The sequence below is a fragment of the Acomys russatus genome, chromosome 6 (genome assembly GCF_903995435.1).
Source record: "Acomys russatus chromosome 6, mAcoRus1.1, whole genome shotgun sequence".
Lineage (NCBI taxonomy): Eukaryota > Metazoa > Chordata > Mammalia > Rodentia > Muridae > Acomys > Acomys russatus.
Window position 1 is genome coordinate 18315575 of NC_067142.1, and position 22071 is coordinate 18337645.

The window sequence follows — 22071 nt, forward strand, 5'->3', positions numbered from 1 at the left end:
TAGACCAGGCTGGCCTGGAACTCACGGCGATCCACCTGCCTCTGTCTCCCGAGTGCTGGGATTAAAGGCATGTGCCACCATGCCTGGCTCTGGAATTTAACAAATAGGGTAGGCTGGCTGGCCAGAGAAGAAAGCCCCAGAAATCTGCCTGTCTCCACCTCCCCAGTCATGGTACTAAAAGTGCCACCACACCTGGCTTTTTAATTCTTAATGAGTGTATATGTTGGGGCGAGGGGATGTGCTCATGTGTCTGGATACACACAGGTGGAGCTCAGAGGACAGTTTGGGGAGTCAGTTCTCTCCTTCGACTCAGGGCTCCAGCGATCAAACTCAGGTGATCAGTCTTGCACAGCCAGTGCTTTTTCTTGTTTGAGCCATCTCGGCAGCCCGTGCCTGGCTTTTTTATGCGGGCCTTTGTGCTGAGGCTTTACTAGCCGAGCTGTCTCTCTTGTTTTAACCAACCTGTCTGTCTGATTCTTAGCACAGAATACTTCTACACATGCAGTTCATGTGGTTGCTATACTTGTGGCCTCATTTTTCTCTAGTCTTACTATATTTTCTTGTCATTACATTTAGTACTTGTGACGCCACACTTGCTTTGAAGGGATCCATGGTGCTTTTAGAGCCGGTGTCTATGTCCATCACCCAAAGGCAGAGTCTGTTTTCCTGTCTGATCAACACTTCCAAGAGTGCTTGGCTCCAGGGGCCTCTCTTAAGGTGGTAGCTTTACATTCCCAGGGAAGCCCAGGCCTTAATGAGAGATAAAGACCAGGAGTCCTGCTGGCTCTCACAGAACTGTTCCAAGAGACTGGAACACCATCCGTCATCCTGTCACAGGGTCAGTGTCCCACACTGAATCTGGCTGTAGAACTGTGGCTAGAAACCCAACATTTGGCAACTGAAATGCGTCGTAAAAGCTACTAGAGGACTAAAGAAATCAGCAGGCAAAAAACGCTTGCCACACAAGCATGAGGACCCAAGTTCAAATCCTCAGAGCCACAGGTAAAGCCAGGCTTAATAGCATGTGTGTGTGCTCCTGGTATCCCAGCAGCAAGATGTGAGACAGAGGCAGGAGAATCTCTGTGAGCTCACAGCCAGCAAGGCCAGCTTCCACAACAGAGCAAACCGTATGAGAAACCCCAGTGGAAACAAGGTGGAAGGTGGGAATAATGTCTCGAAGTTGTGCACTAGAGCTCCTCATGTTCACTGTGACACACACACACAGTGCAGGGGGTCATGGGGAGGTGGGCAGAGAAAGATACAGGGGGTAGGTATGCTTTAGTCCCGGGCCAGGGGTGCTGGAAAGGGGGCTCAGCAGTTAAGAATACTTGAGGCTCTTACAGAGGACCCAGTTTCTCAGCACCCACACAACCATCAGTAGCTCCAGTTTCAGAAGGTCCAATGGCCTCTGCTGTCTTTCTGAGGGCACTGTATGCATATGGTGCTTTTTTTTTTTTTAGATTTTACAAAGGCTATTATTCAAAATTAGAAAGGTAGGACTGGTGGCAGGATGCCAGCTGTCATAGGCTCCTTCCAGAAGAGCTGTGAGTGCAGGACATGTTTCTGACCCATTGAAAATGGTGCTGCAAGGAGCAACCATCCACCGCTTGAGGCAAACACTGTGGAGACACAACATGCAGACCGAGACCCCAGCCGAGGCTCTGTTGTGTTTGTCAGCTTAGACACAGCTTTCTTGTAGTTCCTCTTGAGTAAGTAAACTCTGCCAGGGCCTTGGCCTCCTAGTTGGTAGATAATGGTGCATTTTCGTACCTGTAGCATTCATGAAGTTTCTGTGTGGAGTGCTGGTGTTTGCATTCAGCAAACATGTTAAAGGGATGAGGTTGATATGTGCACTCTCCTCTTTTTTCACATCATGTTTGTGGGGGCTAGTAGAGTCTCTCGTTTGACCAGCAAGTACAGGAGGTTTAGTAAGAGCCTGACAGCAGGCCATGAGTCTGAGGCCATGCGGGATGTGAGGAGACTGAAAACCCACGACTCAGTAGAACCTGCGGCTCCCACTGCACACAGCTGAGCTCCATTCTTCCTCATACAACCCATGTGGGAATGGAGGACGAGAGACAGGGCAGTATCTATCTGGGTAGTTTATTCTGTTCTGAGGCAGGGTCTCACTGTGTAGACAGGTAGGCCCTGACCTTGCCTCCAAGGACCCAGCCCCAGCTCTAGTGCTGGAATCAGGGGCTGCCAAATCATTAAATGTTTTGTTTTGTTGGGAGAGGAGGGCTTTTCAGTTATATTCACCCTCTAAGAGGAAAATGTCAGCAAGGCATAGCGGTTTACACCTGCAGTCCCAGTAGCCAGGATGCTGAGGCAGGAGGATCACTTGAACCCCAAACTTCAAGGCCAACTTGGGCAACATAATGAGACCTGTCTCTTAGAAAACATTCAAGGGAGCCATGTGTGGTGGCGCACACCTTTAATACCAGCACTCAGGAGGCAGAGGCAGGCGGATCTTTGTGAGTTTAAGGCCAGCCTGGTCTACACAGCAGTCCAGGACAACCAAGGCTACATAGAGAAACTCTTGTCTCAAAAAACAAAACAAAACAAAAATATACAAGCGAGGCGTGGTGGCACACGCCTTTAATCCCAGCACTGGGGAGGCAGAGGCAGGTGGATCACTGTGAATTCAAGGCCAGCCTGGTCTATAAAGGGAGTCTAGGACAGCCAAGGCTACACAGAGAAACCCTGTCATGAAAAACAAAACAAAAAACCAAACAAATACACAGGGCCGTCCCCCAGTGAGCCAAGGCTCTTTCTGCAGAGCCTGCCAGCCTCCACTCAGTCCCCCCCGACCCACGGGGAGTGAGGAGAGAATCAACTTATAAAAGCTGTCCTTGGACCTACACATATACTGTGGCGCCATGGCATGTGCACACACAAGAGGGATGGGGGGATGGCGGGCACTAAATGAAAAATAATATATTTTTAAATAAGAGAGGAAAATAATAGTGTCATTTCTTGTCACAGTAATGTCATCAAACATTTGTAATTGCAAGCCATCAATGTTGGTGTCTTGGACATCAGAATCCAGCTTTAGGAGGTATGGCTGATTTCAGGAAATTGGATTCTTACCTAAATACCTGTCTTTTCTCTAGAGTTTTTCTTTTTAAATATTTTTCCAGTTAAATGTTATATGTTGTGACCTCAAGGCATCAGAAAAGCAAAATCAGACCAGAGTTACTTGACAGTAGACAGGAAAACTTACTGGCACTGGCTCTCTGGCCTCCCCGGCAGTGGGGTGTATTTTGCAGTGAGGTGTGTTTGAACAGATAACTGTAGCCAGAGGAGCTTGTTCCTGAGCTGGTATCCTCCTTCAGGTGCCAATTAAGAGTCCCAGCCAGCCCTGTCTCCACAATCCAGTGTTGAGCAGTGGCCCTCTGCAGCCTCCATGGCAGCAGAGCAACACAGGCACCTAGAAGTCACTCCCCCTCAGCGGACCTTGCTTTTCCTTATCTGGTGGCCCCAGGCTCAATTACAGGGTTATCTGTGTCTCTTCTAGTTCCCGGACAATAGCATCAATAATAGCAGTGGCTACTGAGTAACAAACCTAAATCCTCACAGATTCCAAATCTCTAGTTTTCCATGGGCCCAATCTTGGGATTTGACCAGAAGCCCCATTTTCTTTGGAAATGCTTGCTTTTTAACAAACAAAATCAGAAACCTAGATAGCATCAAAATCAGAAACATAGATGGTCTCATTCCCAGTTGCCAAGACAACAGTCTACTGCCATGACACAAACTCCTCACTGACCAGGGCCAGGTGGGAGAAGAAGGGCAGTGCAGCCTTCAAGCCTGAAGTATATTGGAATTCATTACAGCAAAGGTCACTGTGTGGTTCCCAGGAAAGGGGCACTAGGAACTTGGAGCTGGCTAGAAAGGTCAGGGTGGACAGTCTAGACAGCAAGACGAAACAGGAGGGAGAAAACTTGTGGCTGCAAGTTGGTGCAGCATGGAATGGGATGGGCAGACTTAGAAGGTACACCCAGGCTGAACCCCACTAATGGGGCCTGCAGGAGTGCTCCCCGTCAGGGAGCCAGTGCCGTTTCCATGTCTAGGGACATAGGACTGTCGTGGTGGGCCAAGCCCAGTGTCCTGGCTCTAGATGGCACTCTGCTCCTGCCACTGCTGCTGAGGGGCAGAATCAGTTTTTACTGGGATGCTGATCCCTTGAGAGCCATGACACCTGCCCTCTAGCTGTGTGGCTCCTGAAGGCAGCTGCTGTTGGATGGCAGAGTCGTTGCCTTTGGAAGCAGAAGATGGGTTTATAAGCTGCTCAGAGGATGGGACTAGGCAAGCTTTTGAGGTTTTCTAGGGGGGGAAAGGGCTCATATTGGTGAGGTAAGGTGGCTGGTCCCAAGGAAAACTGAACAAGTGTCCCCTTTATCTTGTCCTGTTGAAGGAAATATGCTAATATAAAAGAAAGGTATTACATTTGTTTATTTACTTATTTTGTATGTGAGACACATAAACAGTAAAGTAAAATGTCATTTAACTGCATTTCATTGACTAGATACAAGAGGCCATTTAAATTCAATAGGAAAAAAAAAAAAAAGACCTCTATCTAAATTACTGTAAAAATGACTTGTATCCTTGGCTGCTGCCTGCTTTCAGTCTGTTCTTTTTGGGCTTTGTATTACTAAGCCAGCATTGGCCCTGGGCTGCCAGGTGCTGGCAGTGTTTAGAGGTGGACACTGGAGTTAGGAGAGCAGAGAAGGGCTTAGCCTCTGGGTTCCATTGTTGTGCAGCACCTCAAAGTGGGCCTGTACCCTGCTGCTCCCCACCCTGCCCTCGTGGAGCCCTTCCGCTCCTCACCATTTGTCTCTGCTGTCCCCAGTCTACCCAGTGTTTGTTATTAGTGTGAACGTGAGCAGCTGTGTAGAGGTCAGAGGACCGTGTGTTTGGAGTCAGTTCCCAGGGAGCGAACTCAGGTAATGACGCTTGGCAGCAAGTGCTCTTACGTGCTGAGCCATCTCACTGGCCATGAGCATGCTGGTCTTGCTATGTTCCCCTCCTGAGGGGTTTTGAAGCCCTTATTTGTATGGTTTTTTGTTTTTGTTTTTCAGAAAAAACCACTCACCAGGTTGGGATGAATGATAAGATTTTATAATCCAAAATAATTTAATGTTCTCCATTCTGTCCTTCTTATAATTTTCCTCATGAGAAAAATAAGCATGGACGTGGGGAGAGTTTTACCTCAGCATCTGCTGGCTGAGGAGCCAGAACTAGCCCAGACTGGAGCCTCCAGAGCCAGAGCCTTCCTGGTCTCTCCCTCTTCACTAGATGATAGATACTGTCTAGGGGGGGGTGACCCATGGTTGCACACCTCTCTTAAGTCCCAGCTCTCATCTGTGCCATTCTGGGACATTACTCTTTTATTATTGTTTGTTGTTATTTATTTTTGTTATTGTTAATTATTTCTATATCCCCTTTTAGTATCATTTTATTATAATTTATTCAGATTACATTCCAATTGTTATGGTTATTAATTATTGTTGTTGTTGTTGTTGTTGTTATTATTATTATTAACACAGTCTCTCTATGTCGGCCTGGCTGACCTGGAACTCCCTGTGTAGAGCAGGCAAGCCTTGAACGCACAGAAATTTGTCTGCTTCTGCCTCCTGGGTGCTGGGATTAAAGGCATATGCAACCATGCCCAACTCCCTCGTTATTCTAATGGACACCAAGACTCTGTATCAGCTGTTAGTTGACACCCTCCTGGCCAGTTCCAGAAGACGGCATCAGCACCTCTTTAGCCTCTAAAAGATCCAGCAGCTAAGCTACCGGTGCCCTAGGGACGAGCTCTTGGATTCCCTCCATCGTTGGTTTTGGATGCCTGTTATTTTTTTATTTTTTATTTTTTTACACACCCAGTTGTTCTGCTGCATCTGAGACAGAGCCAAATCAAACTTGGTACATTCCAAACACAGGATCCAAATGTCGAGAACTTCTCTGCCCTAAAATTAAGAAACCTAATCTTCAGGCAAACACTCATCAGTATCTTGAGTCATGATCCCATTTCCTTAAAGAGTGAGGTGTGCAGATGGATCAAGAGATCAAGGCCAGCCTCCCCATGGCACCAGATCTCATTGCACAAACATCTGTGAGACGGCTACATATGACAGTCGCCTTTTCCTAGCTAGACACTTGCATCCTTACCAATGAAGAGATAGAGTTTTTGTGTTTCTAGCCAAACAGAAGCCAAGTCAGAATCTAGATGGAGTGTGTCCACCCAGAAGTGAGCTGAGGCCCTGGTCAGCTGGCCCTGCTCACCCTCACTGATAGCCACCTTGTCTACTGAGCACGGGGCCTTCCTTTCTTCTGTTGCCCATGTTTACTTTTGCTTTCTATTTGCTTACATTATAATCTCACTTCTTATGTTACAGAGAACATAGGGCAGAACCTACAGTTCACCCTGATGCAGGCAGCCTGCCAAAGCCAGGGTTTGGCATGTGGAGGGTAGTTAGAACACTGCTACCTTCTCTGCCAAAACCAGTGACTGTCCTGGGGAGCTTTCTCTCACCCTGGGAGAAGTCGAGGGCCTTCAGCTGCTCATCCTTATGTGCCGTCCCTGGCAGTTTATTTTTGGAAGCACAGTGCACACTGATGTGATTGTTGAGTCCTTTGTGCCCACACCTAGAATCCCTGGATGTCCCACAAGCACGCGCTGCTGGAGCCGGGTTCACTTCCGCGGACCTGAGATTCACTTAAACCAGGAACAGAGCATGGGAGGTCCTCTCACGGCGGGACGCCGAGGGTGTTGCCTTTTCTTGGTGCTGACTGGCAGAGGCTGGGACCTGACTTGAATTCACTGCCTTCAAGTCTATGTTTGTGCACTCTTGTTCCTGGTGAGGTCTTTAGTTCCAGTTGACACATATCAGTGTTTCTGTACTTAGATACATCAACCACATATAAGTCTGAAACATTGTTTCCAGGGTGATAAGTAACTGATGGTTGAGCACTTCCTGGAAATGTAGCCCCCAGGTTACACTAGCAGCGCTAGCAGCAGCACCACACCAGCAACAAAGACAACGCCACAGAGTTCCAGTCATCCCCTCCAGCGTGCTGTGGCAGCTGGGCACAAGACTAGTGTCCACACAGCCTTCTCTCTGCACATCTAGCCCCGCTCTCCCTCTTGCCTGAGGGATGGTGGGACCCTCTCTCCTTTTCAGACAATGAACTGGTTGTTGGGGAAATGACCTGGGACTGCTCTCTTTCCAAAGAACTAATTTACTGTGCTTTTGTTGTGTAGCCTACAATGTATTTCCTGGACCTTTTTGTTGATGTTATACTGCGAGAGCTCTGTGTGTGTGTCTGTGTGTGTGTGTGTGTGTGTGTGTGTGTGTGTGTGTGTGTGTGTGTCTTAGCATGTGTGTCATGATGCACTTGTAGAGATCAAAGGACTTTTAGGAGTTGCTTTTTGCCGTTCACCTGGGCGTCCTAGGGACTGAATTCAGCTCGTTATCCTTAGCAACTGGCTGGTTTAACCACTTGAGCCGTCTCACCTGTCCACTCCTCATAAGGCCAAGGTTACTTGTGTCTTGCTTCCTCGTGTTCTGGGCTAGGTCCCCCATTGGAAAATGTAAACAAAGTCAGTGCTGAATGCCCCTGAGGTGACTTGTACACTGTGGGAAGAAAAGCATGTATATTACAGAAAGATGAGCATGGCATGCATACTGCCTGCTATGTGTCCACTGAACTTTGTGCCCAGCCTGGACCACAGAGATGGGATCTTGCTTTTGGGAAACTCTTTGTCTAATAGGAGCGGCATCTCAGCAAGCCGATTGCACGAGGCCTCCCAGGGTTCTACAGAGGAACAAGTCTTAAAAGACAACTTGCCCAGCTGGGTACAGGATATGAGGGACAGGTGAGAGTTGGCATTGGGCAGCTGTCCAGGGAGGAGGTAGGCCTCACTGAAGACCCAGCCCCGGCCACAGGTAGATATTTTAGAGGTCTGGGGAGAGGGTAAAGTTGTCTTGATTTAGTGCCGGACTGTGTTTCCCTCTCAGTGTACTGGATATAGAATATGTCCTCTGAGTTCTGCTCTCTAGCACCTGACAAAAACAACTTAAGGGAGGAGGGATTTATTTACCTTGGCTCACAGTTTGGGGAGTACAGTCCACCGTGGCAAGGAAAGCACGGTGACAGGAACATGAGGCAGCTGGTCACACTGCATCTGCTGTCAGAAACTACAGATGAGTGCTGGCTCTCAGCTCCCTTTCTCCTTTGTGTTCAGTCCAGCCTCCTCCCCCCGCCCATGGGATGCAGCTACCAACACCTCAGTTAATCCGGTCTAGAACTTCCCTCCCAGATATGCACAGAGATGTGTGTCCTAGGTGACTCTAGACTTGTCAGGCTTCCGATGTTAACTGGTCACATAACTGACTAAGGGAGGTTTGTTGGGTTTGGGTTTTTTTGTTTGCTTTTTGTTTTGGTTTGGTTTTTTGGTTTTGCGAGACAGGGTTTCTCTGTGTAGCCCTGGCTATCCTGGACTCGCTTTGTAGACCAGAGTGGCCTCGAACTCACAGCCATCCAAATGCATTTGCCTCCCAAGTGCTGGGATTAAAGACATGCGCCACCATGCCTGGCCCTAAGGGAGGTTTTTATCTCAACATAGTTTGAGACAGTTTAGACTCTGACTGAACACATACCTTGACAGCTAAGGTCTGTCTCCCACACCACTCACCCCTCTGCAGGCCTTTCTGGAACAAGGTGGTAAGGTTATGAATACCTATGGGGCCACACAGCTTTCAGAGGGAGGCCTTTCTTTTTTCTTTTCTTTTCTTTCTTTCTTTTTTCTTTTCTTTTTTTTTTTTTTTCTTTCTTTTTTTCCCCGAGACAGGGTTTCTCTGTGTAGCCTTGGCTATCCTGGACTTGCTTTGTAGACCAGGCTGGCCTCAAACTCACAGCGATCCTCCTGCCTCTGTCTCCCGAGTGCTGGGATTAAAGACCTGTGCCACTACACCCGGCAGCAGGCCTTTCTTGAACAGAGAAATGTCCCCAAGCAGAGAACAGGAGACTAGAGAGTAGCTTAGCCCATTATCAGTGCCAGACTCCTGGGAGGGTCCCAGCTGTGCCTGGTTGGAAAGAATTCACCTTGAAAATGTCACCAGGATCAAAAGCACACACTGGTGGGGCATGGGATGGTCAAGGAGGGGCAGGACACTCCTGTGAGCCATGTGTGAGGGACATCACAGGAAGCCTAGGGCGATGGGTCTGAACAGTGGTAATTGGTGCCGTGATTATAGCAATATTAGCGCTGTGCACAGCACCCCATCCCATGCCAGAGCTACTGCTCGGTGTGGCACTCTGCCCACTCCTTCCTGGGGACTGCCACGTCTCTGATCTCAAGGCATTTCGGGGAGATTTTTATATGTGTCTCCTTACCAGGAAGGGTAATGTCAGTGGCAACTTGCTTAGGTAAAGTACATAAAGAGGAAAATAGATCCTATAACCAAGCTGGGGCGTGGTCGCACACGCCTGTAATCCCAGCACTCGGGAGGCAGAGGCAGACGGATCCCTATGAGTTTGAGGCCAGCCTGGTCTACAAAGCAAGTCCAGGACAGCCAAGCCTACACAGAGAGACCCTGTCTCGAAAACCAAAACCAACCAAACAAAAAAGATCCTATAACTAGACCACTATGATATGAGGGGTGTGGACTCTTATGCACCGCCACCAGGACTGTTGTGTGTACGTGTTTGTGTGTGCAGACACTAGATCCTTCAGATGCTGTCCACCTTTTTGTTTGAGACAAGAGTTCGCTGGCATGGAGCTCACCAGTTCATCCTAGCTGGTCACCTGCCAGCAGCCCCAGCGACCCTCTTGTTCCCGCAGTGAGATTACAAGAGTGTGCCACCTCCCTTGGCTTTTTCACATGGGTTCTGGGAATCCAACTCAGACCCTCATGCTTTTGTAACATGCACTCTACCAACTGGGCTGTCTCCTGACCCTGCCTGAGCATTTTATAGTGATGGGCACCACGTCACATCACACATCACGTCACAGACTGGGTGTGAGTAGCTGACTCTCATGGGGAACTTCCTGATGAAAATCCAGCCACTAGCATGACCTGAATATTTAAATGAGGTGGCCATGGCTGTGACAGGGTAGCTTTACAGGATTTCCCTTGACGGCTCCATAGAGGAGAAGCTACCCAGGGACTGATCAGGCATGGTCCCTAACAAAGCACTGTTTGCAGAGAAGGCAAGGCCCAGCCACTAGTGGGGAGCCAAGAGGTGTGGCCCTGCACCTTTTACAGATAAGATTGTGGGGCTCAGATAGTAGGCAGTACCTAAATCAAGGCCCCAAAAGTGACTGAAACCTGCAGTGTGGCCTCAGAGCCCAAATCTAACTGGCCCAAGTGGTCTGTCTGGATGTGTACACACGCACACGCACACGCACACGCCGCTGTACCATGTGGCTTTCCAGGTAGTTCAAATGCTGTTTCCAGGGCTGTAAAGATGCTGTGCCAACAAGATGGCTCAGGGGCAAAAGACCTGAGCTGAAAAGAAAGGCAACAGGATAGGCTGGAGACAGTGAGAGGCAAAGGGCACTTCCTGCTCTTACAGAGGACCCTGCATCGGACAGCTTACAGCTGCTTGTAACTAGCTCTGGGACCTGACACCTCTGGCTTTTTGGGATGTTCATGTGAACATCACACTAATATATTGGATAATTTAAAATAATTTTTACAAATATATTTTAAAAGACAATAGATTTCTCAACTCGGAAGCGGTGGTGCACACCTTTATTCACAGCACTTGGGAGGCAGACGCAGGCAGATCTTTGTGAGTTCAAGACCAGCCTGATTTTACAAAGCAAGTTCTAGGACAGCCAGGCCTACACAAAGAAACCCTATCTTGAAAAACTAAAAAACAAGCAAACAAGCAAATCATGATTGGCAGGATACATCAGCGAGTAAAGGGGGCCTACTGATCTGAGTTGCCCTCTGACCTTCATATGCGTACCATAGCATGTCCAGGCCTCCTAACAACAACATACACATGCACGCACATATATAAACATTTTTATTGCAAGGGTGAGGATGATCAAAGTGTTGGATTGTGTTTTTACTTTATGAAGATTGAAAGTTGAGCTGCAGAGAGGAGGGCTGTGGGGGAATGCAGTCCAGGGCTGGCCTTGGGGAAGCAGCAGATTCTCATTATACTCCATAGGAAAGTGCCTGCCTGTGTGCAGCTGCTGTCTGTTCACATAGCATTTACCAAAGGTGCTTGTGCATATCTGCTGTATTTTTGCCATTGCTTTCCCTTGCTGTGACATGTTCCCCCATTTTACAGATGAGGAAATAGAATACTAGCTCTTACAAGAGGTGTGGCTGGGATGTGTATCCGGGCAGCACACTTGGTGCCTTCCAGTTCTTGGCATTGCTGCCCGCTCTTCCTTCCTCCCTCCTCTCTAGTTTTGCTTCCATCTTCCTGAGGGGAGGGTCTCCAGAGATCAGCACTGCTCCTTCAGCCACATGGCAGTCATGGTATGTACCATTGTAAGTGCCAGGAGGTAGCTGAGAGTGTAGCACTCAACAGTGTTCCCCTGAGTGCAGTCCTGGGCTCCATCCCAACACTGTATACGCTGGCTGGCCTGGTGTTGTGTGCTTGTAATCCCAGCAGGAAGGCAGGAAGGCAGGAAATCAGAAGTTCAGGGTCATTCTCAGCCATATAATGAGTTCAAGCCCATTCGGGAAGACATGAGGCCTTTTCTCAACTAGATGGATGGATGGATATAATTAATTGGTTAATTAAAAATTAAAAACCCAGCACTTAGGAGGCAGAGGCAGGTGGATCTCTGTGAGTTTGAGGCCAGCCTGGTCTACTGAGTGATTCCATGACAGCCAGGGCTACACAGAGAGAAACCCTGTCTTGTAAAACAAAAACAAAACAAAGCAAAAATTTCAATATGAGATAATGAGCATTGAGGGCACAGATTCCTTCCACAAGAGATTCCCTAGGGAAACACACCATAGCCTCATCCTGAAGCCCCAGCACCTTGCAGTTCCAAACCTCCCAGGGGACCTCCGTCTAGAAGACACTGATTCTCTGCAGGCTTTGTGTCAGAGGGTCCCGTTGATCCTTGGGAAGCATTTACTTTCAGGTCCCAATCTTCCAGGGCAGAAATTCTCTACTGTGATGAGAGTCAGCTGAGGGGTCCCCCTCTAAGACCACTCCTGGGGACCGCTGAGAAGCCCCGTTGCTAAGATCTCAAGGTGGTGGGTGCAGCTGTAAATACAGACGCAGCTGCTGCTACAGGGCATGTTTGCAGATCGCCCTGCCAAGGTTTTGGCCCAGACCCCCAGGCCCATACTGCCTTGTCGCACACAACAACCCAGGCTGCTTGTAATTGTTCTTAGCAGTATTGGAGGAAGTGCGTCGCTGTCTTTGCTTCTCGAGCCAGAGCAGTATTTCATCTTTTTCAAAACTCTTGAGGCAGGCATCACTCACTCTGTGGTCCTCTGTTTCAGGTGGTACGAGCGGCTGAGGAAGCCGCATCCACGTTAGCCAGCTCAATCCACCCAGAGCAGTGCATCAAAGTGCTGTGTCCAATCATCCAGACGGCCGACTACCCCATCAACCTGGCTGCCATCAAGATGCAGACAAAAGTGGTGGAGAGGATCACCAAGGAGTCGTTGCTGCAGCTCCTTGTAGACATTATCCCAGGCCTGCTGCAGGTACGCATCCCAGGGAGACCCAACTCAGGCTGCTCAAGACAGAGTGGGTCAGAATGGAGCCACGAGTGACGGAGCTCTCCCTGGGCCCCGTGTCTTTTATTTAAAAAGTATTTTGTTAGCTTTTTTTTTTTTTTCAATTTAGGTTTTGTATTTTTGAGACAGGGTTTTTCTGTGTAGCCCTACCTGTCCTGTCCTCACTCTGTAGAGTGCTGACCTGGTACTCAGAGATCTGCCTGCCTCTGCCACCCAAGTGCTGGGATTAAAGGCATGCGCCACCACTGCAGGCATGTTAGCATAGTATTAATAATGAGTTTTACTGTGGTCTTTTCATACATATGTATTTTGTCTTACTGCCTTCTGTTCCTCTCCTGAGGGTCTCTTCTACTTTCATGTCTTTATTTACTTTCTGCTAGCTTGTTTCAAAAGGCTCAAGCTTTATACAATAGAATGTTTTCTAGCCGGTGCTTGTTTTAATGTATTAACATTTAGCAAAGCCCTTTTAGTCCATAGTCTACTGGCGGTGCCCTTTGTTAATGTGGCAGAGGATCTCAAGAACACACAACTGCTAGTGATTAGACTAGAAATCCATTTACACTTCTTGACAAGCTGGTGAGTTCCATAACGGTTGCTCACAGGAGTATTTATAGGAAGATGAGCACCTTGCCACTGGCTGCTGTACCATTGAAGAAAATCAATCTCTCTCTCTCTCTCTCTCTCTCTCTCTCTCTCTCTCTCTCTCTCTCTCTCTCTCTCTCTCTCTCTCACACACACACACACACACACACACACACACACACACACACACACACAGACACAGCAACCATTAACTGCCTATACATACTTGGATGAGGGGTCAGGGGCCTCGTGAGCCCTTCTCTCACCCCTGTGACAGGATGCTGACAGGCTCAGTCTTGCACAAACACATCTTCTTAGCCCACTTGCTTCTATATGCAGAAGAAGATAACCGATAGCCTGAATCAGCTCCTGTGGTTCAGGGAATGACCCTCCTGGCTAATGTAAACATACGTTGTTCATCGTGTCAACAAGCGCCAGTGGCATACCTCATGTGATCAGCCCTGGGCCAAAGGGTCCTGTGGAGTGTATTTCATGCGTACTTTGCTCTCCTGTGTCTGTGCTTGCTGGAGCTCTCCTACACATGAGGCAGTGAGCTGGGCAGACTGATGGGCAGGCCCTGCTGCAGAGGGCCTGCTCTCCAGCCTGCTATGAGACGTGGTAGGGCCACATAGCAGCTGCAGGCGACAGTGTCCTGTACTGTGTCCCATGGGGGGAGGGGCCATTAGTGAAGAAAGGTAGAGAAGCTAATGGCCCATTTCATGCTGTTTGCAAGGGTTTGCTTGACCTATTGTTGAAGACTAGATGATCCCATGCGGAGAGGAGGACATGAAGGCTGCACAGTTCCATGGCTAGCTGTAGCAAAGCACATGACCCCCATTTTGTGTGGGACATTGGGAATACAAGAAGTCTATGCAATCCCTGGACAGTAGAGAAGTCTTGCTTTTAGGAAGGAGTGATAGTATTTTTGTGTGTGTCTGTTGCTCTCTCTCTCTTTCCGCCTCTCGTTTTCCTTCCCCCCCCCTCCGTCCTCCTTTCTCTGTCTCTCTCTCGTCTCTTCCGCAACTTCCTCCTCCTCCTCTCTCATCTCCTCTCCTCTCGCTCCTCTCTCTCTCTCTCTCCTCTGGTGTGGTGTGGTGTTGGTCACTCCATTTTCTCCTTTCACCCTGGGAGTCCTGGGTATCTCTTTTGGGCGCTGGAGCTTGGCAGTAAGTCATGCCTTTGCCTGCTGAACCATCACCCTGGCCTTCGCTTTTCTTTTAAGCCATTTCTATTTCCACTCAGGGGACCTGCTCCACCACCAGGAAGAGTCTGGATGAGGCATTTGCTTCTCCACAGCTCCCCAGGGGTCTCCTCTTTCCAATCCACCTCCCTTTTGCCATGTGTAGTGTCAGTACCTTGTAACAAAGCACCCACTGGCACCCGTGTCCTCCTGCTCCCGCTCACCAGTCACTTGTGACCCTCCGAGCAGATCTATGTGGTTGTTGCACTCCAAGGGCATCTGTGGAAGCACTGAGGCCCTGACTGTGAGCCAGAGCTTTGATCTGACTTCCTCTCTCCGTTCCCCTTTGGCTCTCTAGGGTTACGACAACACTGAGAGCAGTGTACGGAAGGCCAGCGTGTTTTGCTTAGTGGCAATCTATTCCGTAATCGGAGAAGATCTGAAACCTCACCTCGCACAGCTCACGGGGAGCAAGGTATGTATAGTATTACCTGCTGTTGCCCGCACCTGTTCCACCAGCTCACCGTGAGCCCCTTGGTGGCAGAGCTCTCTTCCCTGGGTGTGGTTAGCTGTCTGACTTTTCAGAAGGCACTTTCCCTAAGGTGACAATGACTGGCTGTGCAGTAAAGCCAGGGGAAGGTGGTGCTGAATGGCACACCGGGCCATTCTAACTGTTTTGAAAAGACAACCTACCTTCTAGTATATTTACTGAAGGAAGAAAACCTTGCTGAGAAGCCAGGTTTCCCTGACCTACCCTCCCCACCCCCCCAGAATCACTAAAGACATTTACCTCCGGGTGGGCAAGTTGATTCAGTGGGTTAAAGTGCCTGTCGTGAAGACTGGCAGCCTGACTCCAGTCCCTGGAACCCACGTAAAGGCAGAAGGAAACATCCAACCTCCACATGCATTCTGTGGCATGTACATATGTATGTGTGTGCGCACAAGCACATCCACACACAGAGTAACACACACAGGTTACAATTGACTCATCCTTGAGCAAACTGCATTTGGAATGGAGTGCCTTGTGGACATGAGCAGTAGGGATGGCAGCCTCGCCCTGCTGTACCTCAGTCACTGCTCTGTACACTGGCATGCCAGTGAAGCGCAGGGACCCAGGGCTATGTGGCCCTGCTTCTTGAGAGGAGCTCCCCAGGGAGCTGTGTTTCCAGCTGCCTCTTTGGCACAGCTGGGGAGCAGCACCGTAGCCAGGGCCTCGCCTCCCCAGAATTCAGCTATGCGCTCTGCCCAAGACAGGATGCCCTAGGGGGCAAGAATGTTCATCCCCACGCCACCCCCCAGCCTCCTGCAGGATGCACACTGACTGCTGTGAGTGCCCTGCTCCCTGTCTGAGAAGACATTTGTAAGGCAGTGCTTCCTTTCAGTTCAGCTGACACGCTGACACCACTAGAATGAATCATAGTCAGGGTGCCACCGGCCACTTTCCCGCTATCCCTGGGGACCACTTGCTTGTGGAAGCTCAGCTGTGTGATGTCAGAGGTTAGCCAACAACCCCAGCCTCCACCTCAATGCTAGTAGCTCTCTTCTCAGTTGTAAGGTCATTACCGTTAAGGGCTCTACACATGGCCTGCTGTCCCCGAGGACAAAGCCAGCCACAGTCCAGAGGAGATACTCTGTGAAGACGGACGGACAGAGGCGAGCGCACATGAGTTGCTGTGGGGCCCAGGGTGTTTGTTTAGCATGCACAGAGCCCTGTGTTCCACCCTAGGGCACACACGAACTAACTGTAATCCCAGTGCCTGGGAGGTGGAGGCAGATAGATCAGAAATTAAAGATCATCTTCAGCTACATGGGGAGTTAAAGACTAGCCTGAGTTAGATGAACTGCTAGATGGATAATGGGTGGGTAGGTGTATTGATAGATGCATTAGCCATACCTTAACATGATGATTGATAGATAGATAGATAGACAGACAGACAGATTCACCTTACCTGACCCAGTCTCCAGGTAATCCCACCCTGCCTCCTCCCTCCTGCCAAGACTCTGATCAGATTGCCTTTTTTTCCCTCTGAGACAGGGTTTCTCTGTGTGGCACTCGTTGTCCTAGAATTTACTCCTGGCCTTAAACACAGAGATCAGACCGTCTCTGTCTCCCATGTACTGAGATTAAAAATGTGCACCACTACACTTGGCTTCAGTTGCTTTTTTAACTGTTCGTGAGAAATGGTCGTGGTAGTCACAGAGCTTGCATAAGATCAAGATCCCTGCTCCTCTCCCTTCACCCTCTACAGGGATTCAGAGGCGGCGTGGCCACAGTGACCACCATCAAGGCCCTGTTCATAAAGGGGGTTGGACTTACAAATGAATTAACCCAAAAGTACTACCCAGCCCTTTCTCAAATATATGGTTTACGTATGCCTCTTCCCTCGTGTGAGTTCAATTCCTGTCTGTTTATTGTTCCTTGGTTACACGATTTTTAATTTCAAGGAATAAATTGGTCTCTTGCTGTTATTGTTGTTGCCTGAACCTCTGGGGTCCCTTCCAGAAACTATCTCCACATCCGCTGTCGTGAAGCGCTGCTGTCCAGCTTTCACGTGAAAGTTTCAGATTTCTAAGCTCTTAGAGTTCTTTGATTTAGGTTTGTGATTCTCCCTCCCATCCCGTCTGTCTCCTTGGTGATCCCACCCCAGGCACCTTTGCTTCTGCCTCAATGTCATGCCATATGTACATGCTTTTATACTCCCCTGTCAGCTCCAGGAACCGCATATGAGAGAAAAGTGCTAGTCTTTCTGAGACTGGCTTAATTCCCGTAATATGATTGTCTCCAGTTGCATCCATTTTCCTGCAAACCACACAACTTTGTTATTCTTTTCTTTCTTTTCTTCTTCTTCTTCTTCTTTTTTTTTTTTTTTTTTTTTTTTTTTTTTTTTTTTTTTTGAGACAGGGTTTCTCTGTGTAGCCTTGGCCATCCTGGACTCACTTTGTAGACCAGGCTGGCCTTGAACTCACAGCGATCCGCCTGCCTCTGCCTCCCGAGTGCTGGGATTAAAGGCGTGCACCACCACGCCCGGCCTTCTTCTTTTTTTTAATAAAGATTTTATTTATTCATTACTTACATTGTGTGCCTGCATGCCAGAAGAGGGCACCAGATCTCATTATAGATGGTTGAGCCACCATGCAGTTGCTGAGAATTGAACTCAGGACCTTTGGAAGAGCAGCCTCTTAACCTCTGAAGTATCTCTCCAGCCCAACTTTGTTATTCTCATGGCAGAAAAAAAATTCCATTGTGTATGTGAACCACATTGTCTTTGTGCTTCCTCTGCTATCAGGTACCTGCTTGGCTCCGTTTGGGTTAATTTTTGTCTATGGTGTTAGGTAAGGTTAAACTTCATTCTGTGGCTGAGAGCTAGCCAACATTGTTTGCTATAAAAAATAATCCTTTTTCCCTCACAGTCTGAACACTGTTTTCAAAACCCCTGAGGATCTGTGTGAAGGTTTCCTTCTGCAGTTCTGTGCCATTCCTTGGATGTTCATATATATATGTCTTCATGCCAGTATCGTGTGTGTGTGTGTGTGTGTGTGTGTGTGTGTGTGTGTGTGTGTGTGTGTGTGTGTAAGCGGGCATGCATGTGACATGGCACATGTATGGAAATCAGAGGACAGCTTGTTCAGTTGGTTTTTCTCCTCCCACCACACAGGTCCTGCAATTCAAACTCAGGTCCTCAGGCTCAGGAAAAGTGCTGTGAACCACTGAGCCACCTCATGACCACAGTGTTTTGGGATTTTTAAGATAAAAGTGTGACTCTGAGACTCAAACTGGCTTCAACCTTATCCTCCTCCAAGATTTTTTTTTCCTTTTGCTTTTTGTAGTGCTGGGGAAAATCAAAACCAAGGCCATGCTAGGCTTTGTGGGGTCAGACACTGTCACCTTGGGTGTGGTTGCCATCAGTAGGTGTCTGTAGGAGGGGAACTGGGGGAAGGAGCAGCTGCAGCACCGTTGTGCTCATCTGGGTCTTTATCCCTGTGCTGTGTCATCTCTGCCCCTACTACTGGTCCTTGTGTCACTGTCCCCAGACCCTGACCTCCTTGTCCAGTCAACAGCACGCCATCAGTGTCTGCTACGTGGACCCCAGCTGGGGTTCTGGGTACCAGTTGTTTTCTGACAAGTCACTGGGTCCTTCTGCTTCTTGCTGGTTTCCCCTGTTCATTCATCTTTGTCTTCTCTCTGCAGATGAAGCTGCTGAACTTATATATAAAGAGGGCCCAGACCACCAACAGCAACAGCAGCTCCTCCTCTGATGTGTCCACACACAGCTAGTGGCCGTGCCAGTCTGTGCAGAACACACATTGGGGGTGCCTCTGAGAAGCCCCATCAGCTGCCTAGTCCACTCGAGGAGGCCGCATATAATTTATTACAATCAGTATTTTGGTCCCTTCCAGCTTCTGTGTAGAATTTTGCTGGTATTGAATGTAACGGAAGCAAGGCCTGTTATGCAGTCTCCTTAGAAACGAAAGGACTGAGAAGTAAAGAGCCATACTGACACGTGTCTTGCACCACCTGCTGACATCACCAAACAAACCATGGAGGGCACAGTTCTTAGGAACCAGAGCTGTTTAGCCAGTGCTCGGTACACAGTAGCAGATTTTTCTCAATGCGTACAGACTTGGGGGGTGGTTTGGGGTATTGCTGTGTGTTCTTTATGCTTCAGTTTTTAGAGTGTGGTCAGATGGGACAAGAAGCCCTGCCCCCCACCTGTTTTCCACCTGACACTGAGAAAAGCTCTGTGTGTGTGTGTGTGTGTGTCTTTAGGTTGCGTCTCAGAGATCTTGTCAAAAGTGGGGCCACAGTCTGGGCAAGAAAAGGACAGCCTGGAGCTGGCCTCATGATAAACACAAGGGCAGGCAGGAGCCTACTTTCCTGCCTTTGGCAATAGGATCAGTAATGCCACCAAAGTTTTCATGGTTGCATTAAATAAAAGGTGACCGCAGAATGCCAGGATGAGAACCAGACTTGCAGTGTCTTTCCAGAGAACCACTGGCCTAGCCTTTTGAAGGTCCTTTGATGAAGCAGCTAAGGTAGAGTCTGGCTAAATAGATTTTGAATAGAATTCTGAAGCCAAATGACAATTCTTAATGCAATCATGCAAACTTCCCTCAGCTGGCCTTGGACTTGGTATCCTCCTGTCTCAGCCTCCCAAGTGCTGGGGTTACAGATATGAACCACATGCCCAGCAAAAGACTCTTCGGGGTGTTAATTTTTCTCCAGGCATGCCCTCTTCCAGTGCACAGCCCACTAGCAGAGCTGAAAGCAGAGGTTGGGCACATGAGTTCTCCAGCCCTCTGTTTCTCTGACCCCCAATGATAAAGTCAGGCATGGTGGCGCATGCCTTTAATCCCAGTGCTCAGGAGGCTGAGGTAGGTGGATCTCTGTGAGTTCAAGGATAGCCAGGGCTACATAGTGAGACCCTGTCTCAATCAATCAATCAATCAGTCAATCAATCAATCAATCAAAAAAGAGATAAGGAGGTTGGGAAAGACCCATACTGTATTAGGAAGTAGACACTGAAAATGAAGGCCCCTAGTGTGTGTGTGTGTGTGTGTGTGTGTGTGTGTGTGTGTGTGTGTGTTGTGAGTGGCTCACACATCTAACTGTCCCACTGCTGCTTTGCAGAGAATTCAGGGGTCGTTTTAAGGGACTTGCTATTATTGACTGGCTTTGACTCAAAACATAGCAGGACCAGACCGTACTTTTGGTTAAAAACCAAAAATATCCTGTCTGTTAGAAGTTCACTAATGAAAATCCATCTCACTCTCCACTACGATGCCTGAGTGGTGTTTATAGCCACTGCCTTGTAGACTTGTGCAACCTGGCCGGGTTTCATAGGAGTTCTCTTATGCCTAAGGCAGTTAGAAAGGCCCTTCTGGAATCCTCTGCCCCACAGATCATCACCACGGCCCCCACTGTAACTGGATAGTTCCAGAATGTTGCCTGATTTCCTCACAGTACTCACAAAGGGCTAGCCCTTCTTCAATCTGAGTAGAGAGAATACAATCATTTCACAGGTCCTCTGGGCCCAATCTGAAGACTGCTGCCTGAAATGCTGAGGAGACTCGCATGCCGCCGCCACCTCATGGAGGGCAACTACGCCCACCACCGCTCTCTGAACCCTGACAGCTACAGCTGCCTTGCCTTGCCTCCACCTCCCCAAAGGACTCTGTTCAAAGCACCCAGACCCTGAAGGACTTCTCACGGCACCCGGAACTGTGTTCGCCTCCCCGTCTATCTGACTATCCAGGGCCTTGAAACCCCCTACTCTGTGTCCAGGGGGACCCCTCATTGGACTTCCTGCTTCCTGGCAAGCTGCCCCTCCCTCCACTGGACAGGCGCTCTCCAGGTGCACCCATGTGCTGTGCAGACCTGGTGGCCACAGATGGCCTGGGCTCGCCTTATCTACAGCTCAGTACTAGCTTTTCAACACCTGTGAAGGTGACGCAACAGGTTTGTCCCAGACATCTTCTCTGTTTCTTTCTCTGCCACCCTTATCGAAACTCACACTTTAAAAGACAGCAAATTAGAACTTTGATAGACCCTTCCCCCCAAACCAGGATTCTGCTAACAATGTTCTGAAGAAATAAATGCTCTGAGAACAGTCAGCCACTGAGATAGTTGATACGCATGGTCCCTGCGTCCCCCAGATTGGGTGTTGTTTGTTTTGGGGTTTTTTGGGGGCTTTTTCCATGTTACATCCATATCTGTATTTATATCTTATTTGTTTCACCTCCCAAGTGTATCATGGCAAATGTACAGATTTTTTTGTTGTTGTTAATAATGTGCTAGGATTTGCTAAAAAAGAAAATTTAAAAAAAAAAAAAAAAAAACACCTTTTGAGTTTTTCCTAGAATATGAGACAATTCAGTTTTGTGTGCGTGGTGCTGTGAGAACCGTTAGGTGCCCTACAGGACCGTGTCAAATTGCCATCATCCTGCTCTGTGTGTGTGTGTGTGTGTACATGTCAGAGGGCACCTGCTGGAGTGTGTGTGTGTGTGTGTGTGTACACACACATGTCAGAGGGTACTTGATAGAATCAATTCTCTCCTTCTACCATTTGGGTCTCAGGGATTAAACTCAGGTTGTCAGGCTTGGTGGCAGGCAGTTTACCTGCTGAGCCATCTCACCAGCCTCCATCTTGGCCCTTTAAGAGTATATTTCATCGGGAGGCTGAAGCAGGTGGATTGCTGTGAGTTCAAGGCCAACCTGGTCTACAAAGGAAGGCCAACCTGGTCTACAAAGGAAGTCCAGGACAACCAAGGCTACACAGAGAAACCCTGTCTCAAAAAAAAAGCATATTTCAGTGGCCTTAAGTCATTCGGTGCTCAACCATCACCACTGTGGTGTGGTGGAGTCTGGAACTTACGTACTGAAACAAACCACCCACTATCACGGACTCCATTAGCCACCTCTGCACTCGCTGAGGTATTTGTATGTGTGCACATGTGTGACATATGTGCAGGTCAGATGACAACCTCAGATGTTATTCCTCATGTGCTGTCTGTGCGGTGCTTGTTTTGTTTTGTTTTTTGACACAGGGCCTCTCACTGATCTGGATTTCACCAGGTAAG

The 22071-nt window shown here is 48.6% G+C and overlaps 1 protein-coding gene across 19 annotated transcripts in view; it reads left to right on the forward strand.

The window, feature by feature from the left end:
• The window catches only part of Clasp1 (cytoplasmic linker associated protein 1), a 219367-nt gene extending 200144 nt beyond the window's left edge, over positions 1-19223 (forward strand). For all 19 annotated transcript variants that reach the window (XM_051147231.1, XM_051147234.1, XM_051147236.1 and 16 more), the window contains 3 exons: positions 12492-12698; positions 14852-14968; positions 18683-19223. In XM_051147231.1, coding sequence (XP_051003188.1) covers positions 12492-12698; positions 14852-14968; positions 18683-18769 — 411 coding nt within the window. In that variant the 3' untranslated portion in view covers positions 18770-19223. The remainder of the gene's footprint in view (positions 1-12491; positions 12699-14851; positions 14969-18682) is intronic.
• The last annotated feature ends 2848 nt before the right edge of the window (positions 19224-22071 follow it).